At 37.8% G+C, this 20,588-nt stretch overlaps 1 protein-coding gene across 1 annotated transcript in view; it reads left to right on the top strand.

Moving 5' to 3' along the window:
• Positions 1-1,751: 1,751 nt before the first annotated feature.
• Positions 1,752-20,588, top strand: part of BCKDHB (branched chain keto acid dehydrogenase E1, beta polypeptide) — a gene marked incomplete at its 3' end in the record, with an annotated part of 44,483 nt that continues 25,646 nt past the window's right edge. Inside the window, exons 1-6 of the mRNA XM_010076492.1 lie at positions 1,752-1,815; positions 4,247-4,380; positions 5,004-5,159; positions 8,879-8,987; positions 16,202-16,299; positions 19,598-19,708. Of these exons, the coding sequence (XP_010074794.1) occupies positions 1,752-1,815; positions 4,247-4,380; positions 5,004-5,159; positions 8,879-8,987; positions 16,202-16,299; positions 19,598-19,708 (672 nt within the window). The remainder of the gene's footprint in view (positions 1,816-4,246; positions 4,381-5,003; positions 5,160-8,878; positions 8,988-16,201; positions 16,300-19,597; positions 19,709-20,588) is intronic.

Raw genomic sequence — 20,588 nt, 5'->3', positions numbered from 1 at the left:
GAAACTAGGGATGTTGGTGAAGCCAGGCAGGTGAATTGAAATGGACACCAGCTGAATGTCTTTCTTCAGAGGCTGACGCACCTGGTTTCCAATAACATAGAAGCACTGCTTTCAGCTGGAGCGAGAAGTCAGCTTATGGAGCTTCTGTTTGCTTGCTTTGAGCTGCGTGGCTGACGCACGTAATCAGAGAAGAGCACGTTTTAGGAAATGTTTCTTCGTTGGTATGGAGATGAAATATGGAAAGATAAAGTATCTCCGAGTAATTTGTCTGCTTGAGTCACATTTCAGCTGAGGGAATGGTTTGCAAAGGATTATGTGAATGGCTGTTTATTCAAATAGACTTCCTTTTCACATTTTGGAAAAAAAAAAAAGTGAAATAAAATAGATAAAAATACATAGACTTTATGCCTTTACATTTTCAGTGTTTAAATAACTTCTTTTTGTTTTAGTAATGATTTTCATATTGCACAGATAAAGACAGGAGGTTAAAGCCATGCCATTCAATTTTTAATATCAGGAGAATTGAATAAATTTGTTTATCCTAATGATATGTGTGTCCTTTTGTCTTAAAAGGATGGATTTTACGAAAAAACCCCAAACAACCGAAACCTTGAAACTCTTGTTTCAAGGCTTGTCTTCCCATCTGATGAATAGTGAAGTGCTTTGGGTTTTGCTTTTAGGAAGGGATGGGTGTTATTGTTGCATGTGTAACATTAAAACCATTCCTGAGTAATGGATCTCGTTCAATGGCAGTTACCTGATTCTTTCTTTACTGTTTTAAGCCATAGTACTTCAGGATTATGCCTTTTATTCTCAAAGTCCAAATTAGGTGCTGATCATGTTATAAATGCCATGTTGTATTTCACATTTACTTCTATTGATTCTCACTTCACGTATTTCATTGTGCTCCATTGATAGCAGCATGCTGCATCGAATTTAATATCTCAGTAGTATTTCAGCAGTCTTGTTAGGATGTCTTTTATATTCCAAATCATGGAGAGGCAAGCTAATGTGGTGGATCTAACATGCTTTTAAATTAATTCACCTACCACAAATTGATATTAAACAATTAATTTTGAAGTTTTTATAAGTTGAAAGCTCATTTTGCAGGATTGTTCAAACACGTTTCAGTATTTGTGTCATGATATAAGATTATTTATGGAAATAACGTATAAGGCAACTTCAGTGTTCTCTGAAAAACCTGTTAACAAAGAATAAGATTAGATAAGTTTGTATGATCTGACTTGTGGGCACTTCTCAGTGATCTTTTTTTATTCTGCTCAGACATTAGCCTATTGATGTAGGCTACATGGTAGAGTTTTAAACCAGGCTTAACTGCATTCCATTACATCAGTATCTGTTAGAATAGAAATTCCCATGAAGAAAAGGAGGCGAACTGAATACTTTTATTTCAATGTAATAATGCTAATTTACTATGAATGTCACCTTTTTTTCCCCTCAGTCTCTTCTATAGTCTTATTTTTCCAGTGTTTTCTTTGCTGGCCATGTCCTGTATCAAATTATCATGTAAGCAAATGAAATATATTGATCTGCCACTAGACTTTTAAGAAGTAGGAAATGTAATATGTCTTGGTAATGTTAATCCACTTTTTGTTTATTAAAATATGACCTGTTTAAAAATTTAAATGTATCAATGAAAGTGAAGGGAAATAAGATTTCTAATCCAGGCCACCCTAGATTAAATAAAAAGGAGGAAGGGAGAAGTTTGCCGACTGTGTATCGTTTTAGAGATGGGTAAAGGTACAGGGACAGCTCTTGGGATTGCATCTGAAGCAGTTACCTCCACAGATGATGGTAACGCCTGGGGCAGCTACACACTTGTGTAGGTGGCTTTTGTTCCTCTTTCCATGGCACCTGTCAGTGGAGGCAGCTCAGCAGAGGATGCTGTACAGCTGGGGAGCTGAGATTATCTATTTACTCTGTAGAAACTGGACTAAATAGCCTTGAAAGCCAAAGTTTCCTATTCTGTGTGGGAAAAGCACGGTACTGATGTGACTGACATCTTCCCCTTTTGTCAGCTCTGCTGTGTGAAGCTTTTTGCACTGATTTTTGTTAATTCTTAGGAGTCAAGCCAAACCACAATTGATGTCTATCAGAAGTGAGTGCAACTTAATTATGAGGACGATAAAAACAAGTTACATCTTCTAGAAATATCTTCCCCAGTTCTGGGTTTCCCAGAACATTCTGTCTTTCTGCTACTTGGACTGCAAATCTTTCAGGGCTTCTGTTTTCAGGTAGTGGCATTGCCAGACACATGGGTGCTACTAGTAAAGAAAGAACAGAAATATGCAGATTAGTGGTGTTACTGCAGCATGCTGCTAAAATAAATGCTCAGCAGCAAGAAATGGCAGTGCCACAAAGTTCTTGCCCTTCTCACTTCTTATGCTATTTGCAGTCTGAAGAACTTTAGAGCACAGCACTCGCAAAGATTATTATTTTTCTTCTAGGAGATATGAAACAAAGTACAGATGAACCCCATCTGGAAATGACTGAGATCAGCTTGCTCATATACCTTGGAAAATGTTCCCTGATCTGCAAGGTGCTTTGCTGTGATTCAGAGTTGATCAGGGAACTATTGGATGTGTTTGACATCCTGACAGCAAACCCCCACTTTCTTTTAAAAGCTGTGCAATAATTTTGTTAATCTGGATTTCAGTTTTAATTGGTGAGCTAGCTGTGGTAACATTTGTATCTCCAGTGGCAATAGCAGGACTTCTAAGTCATAAGAATTTTAAAAGTTCGTTGGAATTTTATTTCTAAATGAGAAGCAGACTAGTGTGCCTATATCTCAGAAGTACTGTAAGGCTCAGGGATTTTTGTTTCAAACACTGATGTGTAAGAAATGAGTAGAAGTAACAGAAGTTTGGAATTATTAATTTGAGAAAATGGTGCTTCCCCTCACAAAGGCAGTCTTTAAGGTGCTTGAAAATGTTTCTTCTGTCTTGTGTGCAAAATGGTGGAGTGTCCTGCAATTGTGGTAGCCCTTTGGACTTGGGTTTGCTTGTTAGCCTCAGTGACTCCAGCAGCACTGTAGTATCATTCGATGGTGTTGTTTTTACTTGCCGTAAACGAATGGTGTCTTAGTCATGTTCCTGGTGGAAGGAAAAGAGAGGAAAGCAGAGGGAGAGCCAAAACCTAATTACTGATATAGAAAAAAAATCCTCCTAAACCACACTAACCAAAATCTCAAACCGAAACACAACCCAAAACAAAGGAACCCTAGAAATATGAAACTCAAAACACCAGGTATAACACGTGGAGAGGGTACAAGCAGTGACAACACTGTGCTGAGCGATGTGTGTAAAACATGCCTCCCTTTAGTATATTGTAACTACAACTGTGGGTAATGGTTCTCCTCTTACAAAACCTTTAACATCGCTTTCTCTAGGTACAAGCAGTGACAACACTGTGCTGAGCGATGTGTGTAAAACATGCCTCCCTTTAGTATATTGTAACTACAACTGTGGGTAATGGTTCTCCTCTTACCTCCCTTTCTAAAACCTTTAACATCCCTTTCTCTAGTTTAACTTCAAGTTATTGATTAGTTTAGTCTTTCTTTTATTTATATGGTGGTTATCATTGTTTAATTTTAATTTCATAGCCATTGGTGTGCACTGTGCTCACTTTTTTTCCATCCAGTTTGAAGCCTTGGCATATTCGTGCGCAATGGAGTTGTACAGAAACCTACTGTCTATTTCCCAATGTGCTCCAGGGAAACAGTAGCATAGCTCGGTTCTCCTGTTGATCTGCCCGGGGAGTACAGTACTGCTGGCAAATACTGTAAATATGTCTCATAGAGGATATTGCAGTTTTGACTGCCTGTTAAAGAAGTACACTACTTTTCTTTATTGTAAGCTTTTTTTAAAGCTTGTAAGTATTCTTCACTCCTCCCATATAAGCATGAGGGGTATACATGCTTATCTATGTATACATCAGAGAAAAATATTTTCTTTGAAGTGTTGAGACCATTGTAAGTTACAGAAACTTCTTATCTTTCATTTTGTTTCTTCTTGTCTTCCTCTGAGTAGTCACAAATTAAAGTGAAAGTATCTTTACCTGTAATGGATGTTTATTGTTGTTATGCCTAAAAAAGCCTATTTAAAGAACCATATGCTCAATTTCAGGTGATTTGTTTATATTTGTTGAATATTTCTGGGGCTGAGTTTTCCACTTTGAGCTGGTGTTAAAGGAATTGTTTTGATTTTTTTTTTTTTTTTTTTAATAGGTAAAGACAGAGTTTTCAACACCCCCTTGTGTGAACAAGGAATTGTTGGCTTTGGTATTGGAGTTGCTGTTGCCGGTGCTACAGCCATTGCAGAAATTCAGTTTGCAGATTACATTTTCCCAGCATTTGATCAGGTTTGTACTATTACGTGTGACAGAAGTAAAAAGAAATACGACTGTCTAAATTACTCTTCTGTTAGCATTAATGCTTGGTTTGAAGATGTACTGTATGACTAATATTTATGCATGCTTTAAGTAAACAGGAAGGTACCAAGGCCAGTTTGAAAGCTGATTAAATAATGGAAATTAAAAATGTGGTTTGAAGCAAATGTCTCTTTGTTTTTGTTTTTTTTTTAGTAGTGGCTGTGTTGGCTTCAGCAGCCTTAAATTACTCAGCTGTGTCTTTCCAACACCATCTATCACTTCTCTATGCTTCTGCAGCTGGCCGTGTGTCCACAGGACAAACTACAGATTTGAACTGGGCTGATTGACAGCATGGGCATGGGGAAACAACTGGGTTATATGGCTGCTCTTCAGCCCTGGGCCTCTAACTTCAACACACTAAATTATTGCCTCGTTTGCCTTGGAAAATGTTTGCCTTTCCACTGACTTACAGGATTCCTTTGCTTCTAATTTCGTCCTCTGAATCCCATGAATGGTGCAGATGCTGTAGTTACATCTTACGTATTGTAGAGGCTTAATGATGCATAACTAAAGGTATTGGACTGAATGTTACTTTTGTGTATGAATCTTCCCAGATTGTTAATGAAGCAGCAAAATATCGTTACCGCTCTGGAGATCTGTTTAATTGTGGAAACCTCACCATCAGAGCCCCCTGGGGCTGTGTGGGTCATGGTGCGCTATATCACTCTCAAAGTCCAGAAGCCTTTTTTGCTCACTGTCCAGGAATAAAGGTATAGTAACTCTTATTTTATTAAGATTTTTTTTTTTGTTAATGACCTTGACTAACAATGAGTCTAGATGCAGACAGAGGAAGAAGAATGGAAGTCCAAGTCTACAACAAAAAAATCTGAATATGTTAGTGAAAAGCTTTTTTAGAAGTTTTCAAGTTATTAAAGTTAGTGTGTTAAGAGTTTGAGAGTTTATAGCCATTATTGAAGCAAACTTTAGTAGACATAGGATTTTGTGTTTGTGTGCTTTTTGCACTAAAAGCATACATTTTACATCTATTCTGTCCAGTACAGCAGAAATTAAAACCTAGTGCTAATAAATAGTACTTTCCTTTTTTTTTTTTTTTTTCCTTTCTGCATCTGTTGCCTTAAATGCATTATTGAATTAATTTATGTGAATGACAGTGACAGGCAGTGGGCACAATCTGAAACACAGGAGGTCCTGCCTGAACATAAGGAGGCACTTGGCGGAGGCTGCCCAGAGAGGTTGAGGAGTCTCCATCCTTGGAGGTATTCAGAAGTTGTCTGCACATGGTCCTGGGCCACCAGCTCTAGGTGGTGCTGCTTGAGCAGGGACGTTGGACCAGATGACCTCTGGAGGTGGTGCCAGCCTCAACTGTTCTGTGATTCTGTGAATTATAACTTTAGGCATGCTTTCTGTGTGAAATGGTGGCATTCCTTGAAGCTAAGATTTGTGTGCTGAAGACACACGTTCATTGTGATCTGTTCTTTAAGCTATTGTCTAGGTACAGTTCTGATGTTCTAAACCCAGATATTACTCATTTACAGGGAGGCCATAGCCATTTCTCTTACTTGTCTCTCTTTAGTTAAATGAAAAATCTTGTATTATTCACATTTTATTTCATGATATTTGAGAAATGGAATGCATTTTTTGTCTTTCGGTGTTCTTTGTGATCTTTGAGGTGTTCCTTTTCTGAACATATTTCCTGATATAGACAAAAGCAATCCACAAAGTCTTTTGCCAGGTAATTGAATAAAATTGTTCCTTGAGCTTGTTTAAAAGCTAGAGTAGTCATGTGGATAACTTGATAACATGATAACTTATATGATTAAGATACTGATACCAGGTCTAGCTAATCTATGCTGATCTTGTTGGTCAATCTCAAATGTTTATGTACTGAACCAAGTGCTGAGATTTAGTGGTCCACTCTGGTGATTAAAACTTTTTAATTCATAGCAACCTAGTACTACTGTGTTTAGTCTTCTGAATAAATTAAGAATTTTATTTAAATGCTCAATTTCATTTATTTTTCTCTCATCTCTGGTCTTTTCGTTTTTTCACTTTCTTTTGCTTTTAGTATTTTAGACTATGTTGAATTTTGTATCTTTGTGAAAACAATGCTGTTCCTTTAACATTATTTTCAAAGCTGTTCATTAATGTAGTCAATAACGTTAGAGACTTTATCTTCAGGGTTGCAGGTCTTTTTTTTGAATGAATTCAAACCCAGCCCTTAGCAGACGAATCCAGACATGCAAATGAACTATGGTTCAGATGCATTTGCAAAAGTCCCATATCCATGCACATTTTCTCCAAATTACAGGAGGAAAGGCTGGGTATTACAAGCTGGAAAGGGTAAGATTGATCTTTGGGGAGAATGGTTTTCAAAACTTCCCTCTTATTAAACTCTGTGGCAGGTTCCTGGCTTAAGATTTTTATTTTGTGTTTTTCATAAGTGAAAGGTGAGGTTTGGATTTTGCAAGCAAAAGGGACTTTGCACAGCTTCGGCTGTTCAGGGGAAGGACTGTAATCATTAGTGCTTAAGACAAGGCTTGTTGGGGTGATGAGGACACTGCTAGATGGTTAAATCTTTTGTCTTCTGTTGTGAGGATGTATGTCTTCAAGGATCAGACTGTCTTCCAAAATTACTGTGTTGACTCTCTCCATTCTGTTGTAAGACTGCTCCAGAATATTTGCTGTCAGGGCTAGAAGCTTTCTCTTCATTTCCAGACTAAATTTGTTCCTGATTAACTTGTATATTTAACTTCTCTGTCCTTCATCTTCCCTTTCATATGCTAAGAGAACAACTGTTTTTCCTTTAGCCTTTGTTCTGTTAGACTAAACAAATCAAACTATCAAAGAGATGGTAGTTTCTGAAGCTCTTTTGTCATCATTTTGTTATAATTTGTTTCATTAATTTTCTTTCAAAACAGTTGATACAGTCATGAAGTATTCCAGCTGAGTTTCTAGCAGTGATTTTTTGCAATAGCACTAACAATTTCTTGACTATATTATTACACTTTTTTAAGGGTTGTACTGCTGAGTGCCCTAGTCATCCTTTGTGCAGATGATAACCTCAGATCTGAATTTCTTCTGCTGCGTTCTAAATTTATAACAAAAATCCTGAAGTGTGTGACTTCTCAGTATATGTTGTTCAGTTTGCTTTTGCTTCTGTCAGTCGTGTCCTCAATGTGCTCTAGGTCTCTTCGGTATAATCTTTTGTAGTGGTAGTGACCCTCAGCCTTTGAATGCTTTTCATTACCATGTTCTGACTTAACGTTCTAAATGAATCAGGTAAATAAAGTCTGTCCTAAAAATGATGCTTAAGGAGCTGCACTAGTAACATCCATCAGTTGGGTAATTTCCCATGTGTCTGGTGCCAACTGCTTTGGTGAAATATTCTGGCTCGTTTAGCAGAATCCCCTACCAAATTGATTTGATGTGATAGCAGAGTTAAGCTGTGTTTTGACTCTTTTGTGTTACTTTGATATAATTAAATGTACTTATACTCAAAAAATATTTGGAAGCCTTGGAAACTTGTGTAGGCAGCAAGTCAACGCCTGTAATTATCTGGAATTTTATTTTTTGTTCTTTAAAGAAGTTCTACAGCTCATGTTTTTAGTCAGAGGGTGCCACTTCTAACTTCCCATCTGTGCAAATGTTTGCTAGCAGACTTCAGGCTGTATGTGCCAGCTCTTGGAGATCTCTGGCATGTAAATTAACTGGTCCTTCTGATTTGAGGAAAGTGAGCTCTTGTGTTCTGTTTTCATTTAAACTGTGATAATTTGGTAATTTTTTGTTCATAATCAACATTCTCTTAGATCGTCCAGAATTAACTCTTCTGTTGGCAAATCAATTATACTTTTCCCTTCTAAGAATTCAGATTATATCTGGAGGCCTTGCTTGCTTTCCTCTTTGCTTGATAATCGTTTCAGATATTTTTTGTTATTTGTTCATTTCCAAGATCAACAGATTCCAGGCTTCCACAATAAGCAAAGGAAGTCAACTTTCAATAGCTATTTCCTTTTTCAGATTTCAAAACTTACTGCATGAAGCCTGAATACCTTCTAGGCATTCTCTGATGAATCTTTACCCAAGCAACTGAGGATCGCTCAGCTGAACTTTTTTGTCATACATCTACATTAATTTTACTAAACTAACATTTAAATATTTTTTTAACCTTTCTTCTGTTCCTTTTATCTCAAAATGTTGTTGTTAATGTGCTAGTTCTGCCTCACTGGAGGGGAGTCCATTAGAATTTTAATCACGGTGTAGAGGGGAACTATTCAAGCCTCATGAATGAAGAAAATAAAATTCTAAATTTGGAGTGTGTGTTAGTAACATAGCACTAGTGTTAATTCACTTTGTAAGAACTGTTCAATCTGTGTATTTAAAGCAAATAATTACTTAGGTTTTAATATTAATTGAGGAAGCTTGTAGCAGAATTGCTTTTTAAATAAACTATTTAAAAATATTTTTACAGATTGTTATTCCAAGGAGTCCTCTTCAGGCCAAAGGACTGCTGCTGTCATGCATAGAGGACAAAAATCCATGCATATTTTTTGAACCTAAAATACTTTACAGAGCTGCAGGTAAAGCTTTATAATGCTGTATTTTCCAATAAAGCAACACTTTTTTTTTTTTTTTTTTTTTTTTGCACATATATGTTGATAAATCATAGCTAAAGCAATACTGTAACAGAAGTATTGACTTGTGCTTGTTTTGTCTCTTGCTGTGCTTGGGGGTTGTGTTTTTAGAGGAATTGTGAAAACGGAATAAGATCTCTAAATTTGGCTGCAAAGATAGATGAATGTTTACAGTCTGATTCATGCTAAGTTAACTTTGGAAGTGGAATGTTTTGTACAGTCAGGTTAAAATAAATAGAACTAAGAGGCATTATCCTTTACCAAATTACAGTATAAATTTGACAGAAGTTAAACTGCTTTCTTTTTGATAACTCTAGATACTAAAATAACTTCCGAGATCAGTTTTTATTTATTTTTCTGAAATAATTGAACATCACTATCACCATTTTCCCAAAGTTAAAACTTCTTAAAAATCTTGAAAATCAGCCCCTTAGATTTTAATATTATGTGTAAGGAAGTGTGTTTGCCAATAATTTTTCATTTTTTTTAGTCGTAGTGAACTTTTTGGTACAAAGAAGTTTTAACAGCTATCATGATGTGTAACTTACAAGAACAGAGTAATCTGAAGATGATAATGCTTGAGTTGGTTATAGAAATTATCTTATTACTTCTTTGGACTAGAGAAACTGGACTGAGAGTAGATAGTAGATGAAAATGAATTTTGCGTGTGGAGATAGGCAGAGTGATTGGGTGAGCAACTGATAAAATAGAACTCAAGCCATCACTTACCTTCAGCATTTCTATGTCATATAACTTTATATACCAACTATGCTTCAATCCATCAATGCAATTAATGATTTGACTTTGTGTGTGGATTTAAGTTAGGCGAAGGACAAAATATCTGTATTTTACTTTGGACCTTTCAACAGCACTTTTCAGTTTTGTTAGTAAATTTGTCCTCTTCCTGAGAAGAGAACCAAAGAATAACAAGAGAAAGATTTAGAAAGAACACATTGAAACTACAAAAAAGTAGCAGAATAGCTCAGGAACAAACAGGGTGTTTACAGGGAAACTGCTTATTTGCTTTTATACAATGGTTTAGCAATGTATTGTTAAAAGTGCAGCTATTCTTAGTGTGGTGTGATGTACCCAAAGGTTATTGCGTTCCTTAAGTTCAGTGTGTTTTGAGAGCTTACTGAAATTTAGCAATAAAGACCTCTGACCATTCATTTAGATGATGAAGTAGTTTAGAAAATGAACTTGAGTCTTAAAGTCCTGTTAAGCAAAAAAAAAAAAAGGGAATTTAAAATTCCTGTATCTTTAAAACAACCCTTTCTTTTTTTTTTTTTTTTTTTTCTTCAGTATTTACCAGTCACAAATAGAGACTGTAGAGCTAATAATATACTTGCTTTCATAGTGGAATGAATGGCTGCACGTCAATATCACAAAGCTTTTGAGAACCTAGGGAGGTTTTTGTGTTAGAGGAAATGACTTGTAAAGCAATTGCTGGATCATCTTGTGGACAGAAATCAGCCTCGTGAATGAAATCTTGAGTAAAGATGTGCTGAAATAGTGGCTAATGTGGTTTGTGTGCTGGTCAGTAACCAACCACAGTGGTGCTGTGAGATGATGTAGGTAGCTGCTGAAAGACTGTGATTTCCTCCTGTGTTCTGATGGCCTGATTTTCAGAGATCATCCTGACTTTTTTTTGTCTTAAAATTTATAAGAACATCAGTTTAGTGGTCTGGGCTCAAATTTGTGTCAACGTGTGAAGGACTGTGACAGGTAACTTCATTCGTTTTGAGACAGTTTTGAGTGGACTGTTTGTTATTTCTCCAATAAAAAGCAGGAATATTTTATTCTGTGGAAGAGTTTTGATGTTCCTTTTATTTTCATTGAAAACCTTTCCCTCTGGTATTGTTAGTTCATCATAACTGTTTAGCTGTCCTTTGTGGGTTGGATCAGTTTGAACTGAAAGAAGAGTGGTATCTGGGAGTTTCTCCTGGAAAATCAGTATATTTTAGAGTTTCTTATGCTGCTGGCCGTGCTCAGGGTATCCTGTAATTTCACCATAGAAACAAAGGGGCCTGGTGAGTTCAGAAATGGACCAGGGTGGTCACCATTGTTTGTTTGGACCAGAGGCATCAGCAATAAGACACAAGCCTGATAAACAAGAACAGGATAAAAGGTGGAAAGAAGAATTTTACAAATGCAACTGTCATGTTTTGAGCAGAGCAAGTTTTTATAATATCCCATATGAGTGTGTTGATGCTAGCAGGAGAGAGAAGATAGTACAGATTCAGAAAGTCACTTGCACAGTAAGCTTGAACTATGTGTTTCATGTATCTTTCCATTAGTGTCTCAAAATACTACAGGCTTTCCAACACGTAGACTTTCCAAAACAAGAAGACAAAATGGTATCGCATGTTCTCTGTTGCTTTATCTCTCTATTTTTTATTTTTTTTTTAGGGGGGGGGCAGGATGGGGGGAGTTACTGATTTCTACCAGAAACTTCCACTTTGATACATTTTTTGGAGAGGGACAGGATATTAATACTATAATATGGTATAAAACACCACCCATAAATAATTTTCTTTATTTCTGTGATGATTGCTAAGGCATTAAATAATGAAATTATATTGCCCCTACCATAAAATTTTTTTGCTATAGCTTCATGTGAATAGACATTTTTGTTGCAGAGAACTTCATAGCTGATGTTGCAATGGGTGTGCAGGGACTTCATTGAAAAATTAAGGTGTCAAAGACAATAATGGGGAGTAGAACTTCCTATCTGTAAAGATAATGTAGGCATTTGAGCGTCGTCATTCTCCTCTAATGGAATTCTCTGTCTCCCTATGAGACCTCTAAATAGCTATCCATGATATTTTGTTTGAAGTTGTTAATATCTTTGAAATTTCATGTGAAAATGTGCTGTAGATGGGATAGTCTTTAAAACACAGGATATCTGTTCTTGTTCATGTGGGTTGAAGCTACTAATGCTTGAAAACAATCAAAACAAAAAAACCAACCAAACCAAACCCAACAAAACCCCCACACCCGCAACACCCCAACAAAATCTATTCCCCTTGCTTCTGCACCCATGCGTTGCTGCTATCGTTGAAATTAGCTGCTGGATGCTACAGATGGAAGATACAGTATATCTGGCTTAGGATGTATGACCTGAAGGTGCTTTTTGAGGATGTTAAGCAAGGTGCCAAGCCGTTGCTGTTTTATGGAAGCTCTTGTGCAGAACCAACCTTGCAACTTAACATCTGATGGATACCTCCGAGCTCTGTAGGCCCACCGATTGCTTTCAAGTTTGGTCTGGGGTTTGGGTGTTCTTTTTGACTTGTTGATGACAGGGCAGGTTTTTCAAGATTTAACCACAGGGTTTTTTTGTAACAGTAAAGGCATCATACAAAAAAAAGAAGAATCTTTGTAAGTGTTTTGAAACATAAGTCTGGTCTCCATGGTAAATCAGGGCTGTAGCACAAAATATTTCGGTGTGACTATCACATGGATGTTGTGATTGCTTGCTATTTTTTCGGAATAATGAATTTAGCTGGATGTCTTCCCAAATGAACACAGATTTGTTTATTCAAATAGGTTGAATGCTTATTCAAACATGAGGTAAAACTAACCGTGTTATTAAATGAACATTCATTTCTGTATGAATATGCTATCCAAGCGTGCTTTTGCCCACACAAGGTACAAGAATAAAATTAGGTCTTAAATCTTCACCTTCGTCATCCCTGGGTGAATGGTGGATTCTGAAGTAGCATTGCCTTAATTTCACCACATTCACACTGTGATGAACTGGGGAGAAAAGACAACTTCCAGAGTGAAGAACAGCTTTGCAAGAACATCTTGAAAACATTTTCCAGTTCATTCAAAAAGTAACTCACACCATAGATATCTAAGAACCCCGGTAACACCAAAAGGAGGGAGTGGACTTAAAGCTGAGGTCTTAAACTCTGCCTGGGTGTTTCTTAATAGTAAGCTTTTAAAGTTACAGAATAGAACTATGTATTTTGTTTGAATGAAATACATTTGATAAATTTCATATTCTGCGTTAGCTCTGATGTGCAACCAATTTGAAATAGTCACTATATACAGATACGTGTTTATGTATAGGTATATATAATGTTACCTATATGCATATATATGTATGTAAGACATATCATAAAGCAGTAGCTATATTGGAAAAGAAAAAGAAGTATACTTAGCATGCAAAGTTGTTGCTAGTAACTGCAGCTTTCTTCTTCCCATATGCTGAAGCCATACAGCACTGCATCTGTGCTAAAGCCCCAGGCAGGACTGACTGCCTCTTTCTCTTGCATCGTCAGCCACTTTCCTAGTGGTTTGTTTAGCAGAGGACTTGCTGTTTCTCAGTGTGCCTGGGCTCTTTGGAGGGCTCACCCTTCCTCTTTTCCTTTCAAAACTCTTGACTGACAGCGGATCTTAGCCAGAGGATCTTAGCCTGTCGAGCAGCCCTGCATGGTTCCCCCAGGAGACAGAACAGCCTTTTACTTGCCTCACTCCAGTCCCTCTGGGTAGCTGGTTTTTGGGACACGTGCTGTTCCCACCCCAACAGCTGGTGACCGAGACTCCCAGTTGCTCCTGTAGCTGACACCACAGGTCTAGGGCATCTGCACCCCAGTTTGACTCCTGTTGCCGGCCCAGTGTCCTGTGGTCTTATGCTGATCTCAGCAGCAGCTGGCACAACACTGGGCCCTCAGGTGTCCGTGCTCATCATTTGCCCACAGGAGAGATGGGGAGGCACTCTTTATCAGGGAGTGTAGTGAGAGGACAAGGGGTAATGAGTATAAGCTGAAAGAGAGTAGACTTAGATATTAGAAATAAATTCTTTTCAGTGAGGGTGGTGAGGCAGTGGCCCAGGCTGCCCAGAGAAGCTGTGGGTGCCCCATCCCTGGAGGGGTTCAAGGCCAGGCTGGATGAGGCTTTGGGCAACCTGGGCTGGTGGGAGGTGTCCCTGCCCATGGCAGGGGGTTGGAACTCGATGATCTTTAAGGTCCCTTCCAACCCAAACCATTGTGATTTGATATTACTTTGTTTATAGCTTCTCCTTTTTTTCTTTATCATCCCATTTGACAAGGTCCTCCATAATATAATCTTACTGAAAGAAACACTCCTACATCCCCTTACCCTTAGCAGTAATTGGGACTGAGCAGGTTTGGTTCTTGTTACTGCCTCCCTCACCATTTGTTGGTTAGGTTTGTGGCCTTGGGTGTTCTTTCTTACGGCTTCTCCCTCTTCCTGTTATCTCCTTTTGCATCAAAAAGATACTTGTCTAGACACCCTTAAAGGAGCAGTTGCTCTCTCCCTTCACATAACCTTACAGTGGTCATTAGATGTTTTGTGTACGTTAGTTTGCCTTGTGTAAAATTAGAAAGGACCAAAGACATGTAAGCCTTTCTGCGTAAAAGTCCAGAGTTAAACAGACAAGTACACATACAGAGAGAGAATTCTGTTGCTGGTTAACTTAGGAGATTACAATGTTATGGAAAATGCTGTAGTGATATCCCCCGAAATGTCAGACATACTAAGATAATATCTGAATTAAAAAGGAGGCTTTGATTTATAAAAAGTAGTTAACAGCCTGTGCAGTGTTAAGAGCACATAATGATTATGAATCAAAGGAGAAGATGAGTCACCTTGACATTATCAGGTTTAGACATCTTGTGGAGAACCTACTCTGATATTTTTTGACCTTTTCAGTTTCATTTAGTTGTACTATATATGACATTGGGGGTCTAGAAATAAATACAACTTGCATCAGTGGTTGTTATAGAGACAAGACAGGTAAGATGAGAAAACGTGTTTTCTTTTTGCTGTTCAGATTGCTCTTTTAGAAACAGCAACAGATGGTGCAGCCTCTTAAAATTAACTAGTGATGGCCATTTTTCTCTGATAATTATAACTTTTTGTTAATTGCTTCATCGGAAATCTGTATTTGAAATATTTGATTTAAAATTTTTTTTATATCTTCAGTAATAGATGAATGGGCTGTTTTGTGTAAATGTTTTCCTGGTTTGGTTAATTATTACGGAAGGATATGCATAGAATAATTTCATATGCATAGAATAATTTCATATGCTACTTTTCATTCATCATTCTTAGTAGAGGGAGGAGTTTTTGCAAAGGCTTTTAAAATAATTTTTCGATGAGCTGAATTTTGCATTTAAAAGTGTCAGGACTTCTAGATGAGCTCGTCCAATGGGCATCTTGTTGCAGAATGGTTTAGTTGTAAAAATAAGTCAGTTAATTTGTGTAATTGTGTTTTTAATTTCCCTAAATGGATAAAACCATTACGCAGAGAAGGAGCTCTTTTTGTATCATGTACACTGTCCAGTTCTTCATCTGGTGTGTCCCACGGTCACTTCAAACCCTTCTCACCCCTGTCAGTTGCCTGGGTTTCCACTCTATCACGGTTTGACCTGGCTGTCAGCAAAACACCCTGCAGCTGGACATGTCCCTCTTCCCCCCTCCCTGTCCACAGGGATGGGGGAGAGAATGCAAGGGGTAAAGGGAAAAGGCTTGTGGGTTGAGATAAGGACAATTTAATAACTATAAACTACAATAAAATTGAAAATAATAATTAAAATAATAGTAACATACAAATGTATAAATCATAGAATCACAGGATGGTTGGGGTTGGAAGGGACCTTAAAGATCATCGAGTTCCAACCCCCTGCCATGGGCAGGGACACCCTCCACCAGCCCAGGTTGCTCAAAGCCTCATCCAGCCTGGCCTTGAACCCCTCCAGGGATGGGGCATCCACAGCTTCTCTGGGCAACCTGGGCCACTGCCTCACCACCCTCACAGTGAAAAAAATTATTCATAATATCTCATCTAAATCTCCCCTCTTTCAGCTTATACCCATTACCCCTTGTCCTCTCCCTACACCCCCTGATGCAGAGCCCCTCCCATCTCTCCTGTAGCCCCCTTCAGGTACTGGAGGCTGCTGTAAGGTCCCCCTGGAATCTTCTCTTCTCCAGGCTGAACAACCCCGACTGTGTTTTTAACAGTATAATTAAAAATCTACATAGTAATATCTAAACCTTTGAAATAAAGGCTAATACTCAATGTTATTTTGGTCCGTTGTTTTAGATTACATTAGCACTGAAGAAAATTTTTAGCATGTATTTTTGTGGGATAATCTAATTGTTATTTTCCCCCTCTGTTTTTATTTATTCAGTGGAACAAGTTCCCGTGGAGCCCTACACCATTCCGCTGTCTCAAGCTGAGGTGCTGCAGACAGGCAGCGATGTGACCCTGGTTGCCTGGGGCACTCAGGTCGGTAAGGCTCTTAGAAGCTCTTTGTCGTCCCGCAAAGCCTAGGCTAAGGGTTAGGTGTTGTTTCAGTAGTGTTGCATTCAGGCTGAAGTGCCAGACAATAAACAGCATACATCTTTCATCACCATATGCTTGAATAAGTGGTTGCCAGTGATTATATTTATATGTAACCTGCTTTTTATTGTGTAAGGTTTTAGTCATGTTTGCTTGAAGCTGACTTTGGCAGTGTGGAAGAGGTACCTGTGGCAGTGGGAAAGGAGAGTTCAGAGCAGTACACTGAAAGGAAAGTATCGATTTTTACTGCGTGATTTGAAAAAGTGCAGTCCGGGGTTCCCTTTACACAGAGAGTTATCCACTGAACATGTAACACAAATAGAGATCGATATAGTTTTGATTCTAACAGCTACATTTCAAAGCTCTTCAAGAATATAACTGGCCACCCCTCCTGCCCCAAATTAAGGTGTGCAAATGTTGAAAAATCTGGTAGAAAAAAATTACATGTTCATTTTCAAGAATTATAGAAAAAAAATTTTAAGTCTATTTTGGAATTAACAGAAAACCCTTTTTATTACCTTTAACCTATCATTAAGAAAATTGCCCTTTTCCTGGATTAATTATATCTGAGAAGCTTTTAGAGACGGGATTGTCAGAACTTTCATCACAAGAATATTGAATTGATCTCTGGTATTGTGCCTTTTTTTTCTTTCTGCATTTTGTTTGAAATCTGTAATCTTTAGTGTTTTTCTGCAGTAGTTTCCATGTCCTCAGACTGCTTGTTTTCCTTTATATCTGTGTCTGTTCCTCCTAGTCTCTGATGCTTTGCACTGGTATTAAATTATGGACTCCTTCGATATCTTTGCTTGTAGTAATTTCTTCAGCAGAAAACAGTTTCTGTAAGTTCTCCATGTTCCCTTCTGAAAGTGCAGATTTTTGCTCCATTTGGATGAAATCTTAGTGTTCATCATATTCCTAAACATTGAATTGATAAAGTAATGGCTTGAAAGCTGGCTGTGGAGATTTAATAATACCCTGAGTTTACTCAGTAGGCAGTACTGCAGAGAGGGCTTGGAGTGACATCCTTCAAAAAACCCATGTGCTTTGGAGTTTGGAAAATATAGGCCAAGTGTTAAGACGGGTGGTGCTTTTGATGCGAATAGTAGTAGGATGGATGTGCAGCCCTAATCCAGATTTATGAGCTGACCAAACCATGGGTGCGGCTGTATACAGCGTGGGGACAGATGCGTAGCATGCATGCAGTAAATCCACCGTGGTCTGGATGGGTCAGGGTTCTGCAGCTCAAATATGTTCAGGGAGTTTGTGTTGAGGGTGTTTGCAGGCTGTGTACGTAAACTTGGAACTTGATTGCTAACTGTGCAGCCAATCCAGAGTTTACTGTCAGAGCGATTGCACGTACTCACTGGTTACTTCTCGTATGATTTCGGACGTTAGGTAGTTGCGTGGCAGCTGCTGCGCTGGTGGCGTTGCCTGGTGCTTGCTTTCCTGGCTGGTACTAATGAGAGGTAGTAAAGGCTCATAGTTCCACTCCAGTTGTGCTCAGTGTTTTATGGTCATTAACTAATCCTTATCTCCTGTGAACTAGGTAAATGTTCTCACTGATACATCAGAGAAACGGCCAAAACGTTCATCCCCATGTGTCGTGTTGAAAATTCCCAAGCCCTCTTTTTACAGCTTCAGCTGTATTAAAAATTTAAACAAAACCACTGCAAGCTATTTTTACTTTTTGTTGTCACAAAGCTTGTATTGATTTACCTTTTAAAATAGTCCTTTGGTATTTAGCTATTCCTATTTGCATTATGTAGGTGCATATTTAAATCCTCAATCATGTGGTTTCAGCACAGATTTTTTGCTCTGTGTAGAATTTAATACTGCTCTCTGACCCTCAGGCAACTGGCACTGCCTGACTGTGTCCATAATGTTAAATTCTGTTGCCTTCCATTCCAAGATGACCTCATCCAATTTGCTTATTGGGGATGGTCCTTAGCCTCCAACCCCTTACCTATGCCTAGAAGTTGCTTGATGGAGGTCATCTGCCTCAGTCCAAACCTGTATTATGGAATGTTATAACAGTAAGAAAAACATCAGAATTTATTACAGCATTGTACTGAGAAATTATTTTTTTACTCTCATCTCATGAGCAAATACATTTTGCTGAGATATTTGTGGAGGATAATCTGAGTTGTTGTCATAACAGTTGTTATTTTCCGTGTCGGAGCATTTGCTTGCTAATGGTTGTTATAGAGGAGCCAATACTTGGAGTACGTTTTGCTCAAGTGTTGTTTAACATAATGTCAAGATACGTTTTTGAATGCTCGTTGTATTGCCTTCCTTTCTTTTCATATCCTAACATCACAGAATCACAGAATCACAGAATGTTAGAGATTGGAAGGGACCTCGAAAGATCATCTAGTCCAATCCCCCTGCCGGAGCAGGACACCTAGATACCTTATTATAAAGATGTTAATAGATGTGGATTGTTTTACATCTACTTTGGTGCACTTAAATATGCTGCTAACTACATTCCTTGACTGGTGGATAGTGAATAACGTGTATCTAATTCAGCACAAGCCTCTGGCTAGAGGGGAATACTTTTCCCTTTTAGTTAATTGTAATAATGAGATAATGCGACATTTCTAATGTTGGTATTAAACTGTGTTGGAAGATCAGTGAATGGTCATATTGTCACGTTAGTGCCAGTATGCTTTGATTGTGGGCGTCAGGACTGGATGTTTAATTTTTTATGTGGTACTTACTATTCCTCCTAACTGTTCCTAAGATAATGCTTTGGAGATAATCACTTAGTAATCTATTGCACTTTCAGTAAAAGTCCAGTTACTAGGGCTGTTTTTGAATGTACATGATGCTTCTTGCAGAATTTCACATGACTGCTACATCAAAATACATTACTTGGATATATTTGGATCTTAGCTTAGTTTCAGTCCTAAAAAAACCTTATCCTAAACCCCAACCTGACTACAAATATAAAATAATGAGTCTGGATACTGGTCACTGGAAGATACTTTTCTAAAGAGCAACAGTTTTGTTTTCAGCAGTTCTTTGTTGAAGGTAGTTTTTGAAGTGATGCTAAAATACTAGGAATAATGTAGTAAATAAGAAGAATGAACCGAGTAATAAATATTTATTAGATTACTGAATGAAAAGGCTTCGGCTAAGGATGCCAGTAATATGTTAAATCACTGCTTGTATTCAGTGTGTATAATTTAGAACATCTTAAGCAGAAATTAAAAATTTACTAGGTGATAAGACGTTGCCTTTTCAGGTACATGTGATCAAAGAGGTGGCAGCAATGGCTCAAGAAAAGCTTGGTGTGTCTTGTGAAGTGATTGATTTGAGGACCATCTTACCCTGGGATACGGAGACTGTTTGCAAGGTAGGGAAATGTTGCATGTTAATTTAAAACCACAACAAACCAAAAAAGCCTACTAATTCCAATAATTTAAATGCAAATAAAAATGACCTTGTTCTTTAAGTTTTTTTAAAAGTCCTACATTTTTACTCTGTATTGTATATATTCTGTTTTTTTTGTTCTGTATCATATATGAAGAGTAAATGCACATTACACAGACCAAACGTTTGCTTTAGCATTGAAAGAGAATTATGTTTCAGGGTTCAAAATAATGTTAGAATACTGTTCTTTGCCTTGAAAGACAGGGCAGGATTTAGTCAGACTTGTGCTTGAAAACTGCTTTTCCATGATTTCTGGCTCTTACGATGATCTTTGCTGTCTTTGGCTGTGAAGAGGTCAGGTGAAACTTTTTTTTTTTTTCCCAGCTGTTTCACACCAAAATTGTTATGTAGTTTTTAGAAATAAATGTTTTGTTTTGAAGTATATGGATTCTTGTGCTGGGAAGAAAAGTCAGAATTTACTATTCTCAGACTACCTGGTTTGAAATTCATCAGCACTGTGAAGTCCTTGCCTGTTCTATGGGAGTCTTTGACTTTACAAATAATTTATTTCAAAGCACTGGGCAGCTGAAACTGGAATTTGAATTGCCATATACTGAGAAGCCATGGGAAGTGGTTATTGTACTTACAGGTACCTTGGTCTACCTACCTTTGTTTTTATCTGCTTTTTCTTCATCAGCGAAGAGCTATTGGGAGGAAAGACCTTAAAGTTTCCTTTAACTTTACCCCCTTTTAGAAGGAGGGAGTATTTCCCAAAAGTCTTTGTAAATGTAAGTAAGAATCCCAAGGTGTACTTTTTAAAAGTGCCATTTGGGGAGTTAAAAAAACCCAAAACCCCAACCCCC

Source organism: Pterocles gutturalis, unplaced genomic scaffold (genome assembly GCF_000699245.1).
Source record: "Pterocles gutturalis isolate BGI_N339 unplaced genomic scaffold, ASM69924v1 scaffold33768, whole genome shotgun sequence".
In the NCBI taxonomy this organism is placed as follows: domain Eukaryota; kingdom Metazoa; phylum Chordata; class Aves; order Pterocliformes; family Pteroclidae; genus Pterocles; species Pterocles gutturalis.
The sequence above is the reverse complement of the archived record's forward strand: the minus strand, read 5'-3'. Positions and strand labels throughout refer to the sequence as shown.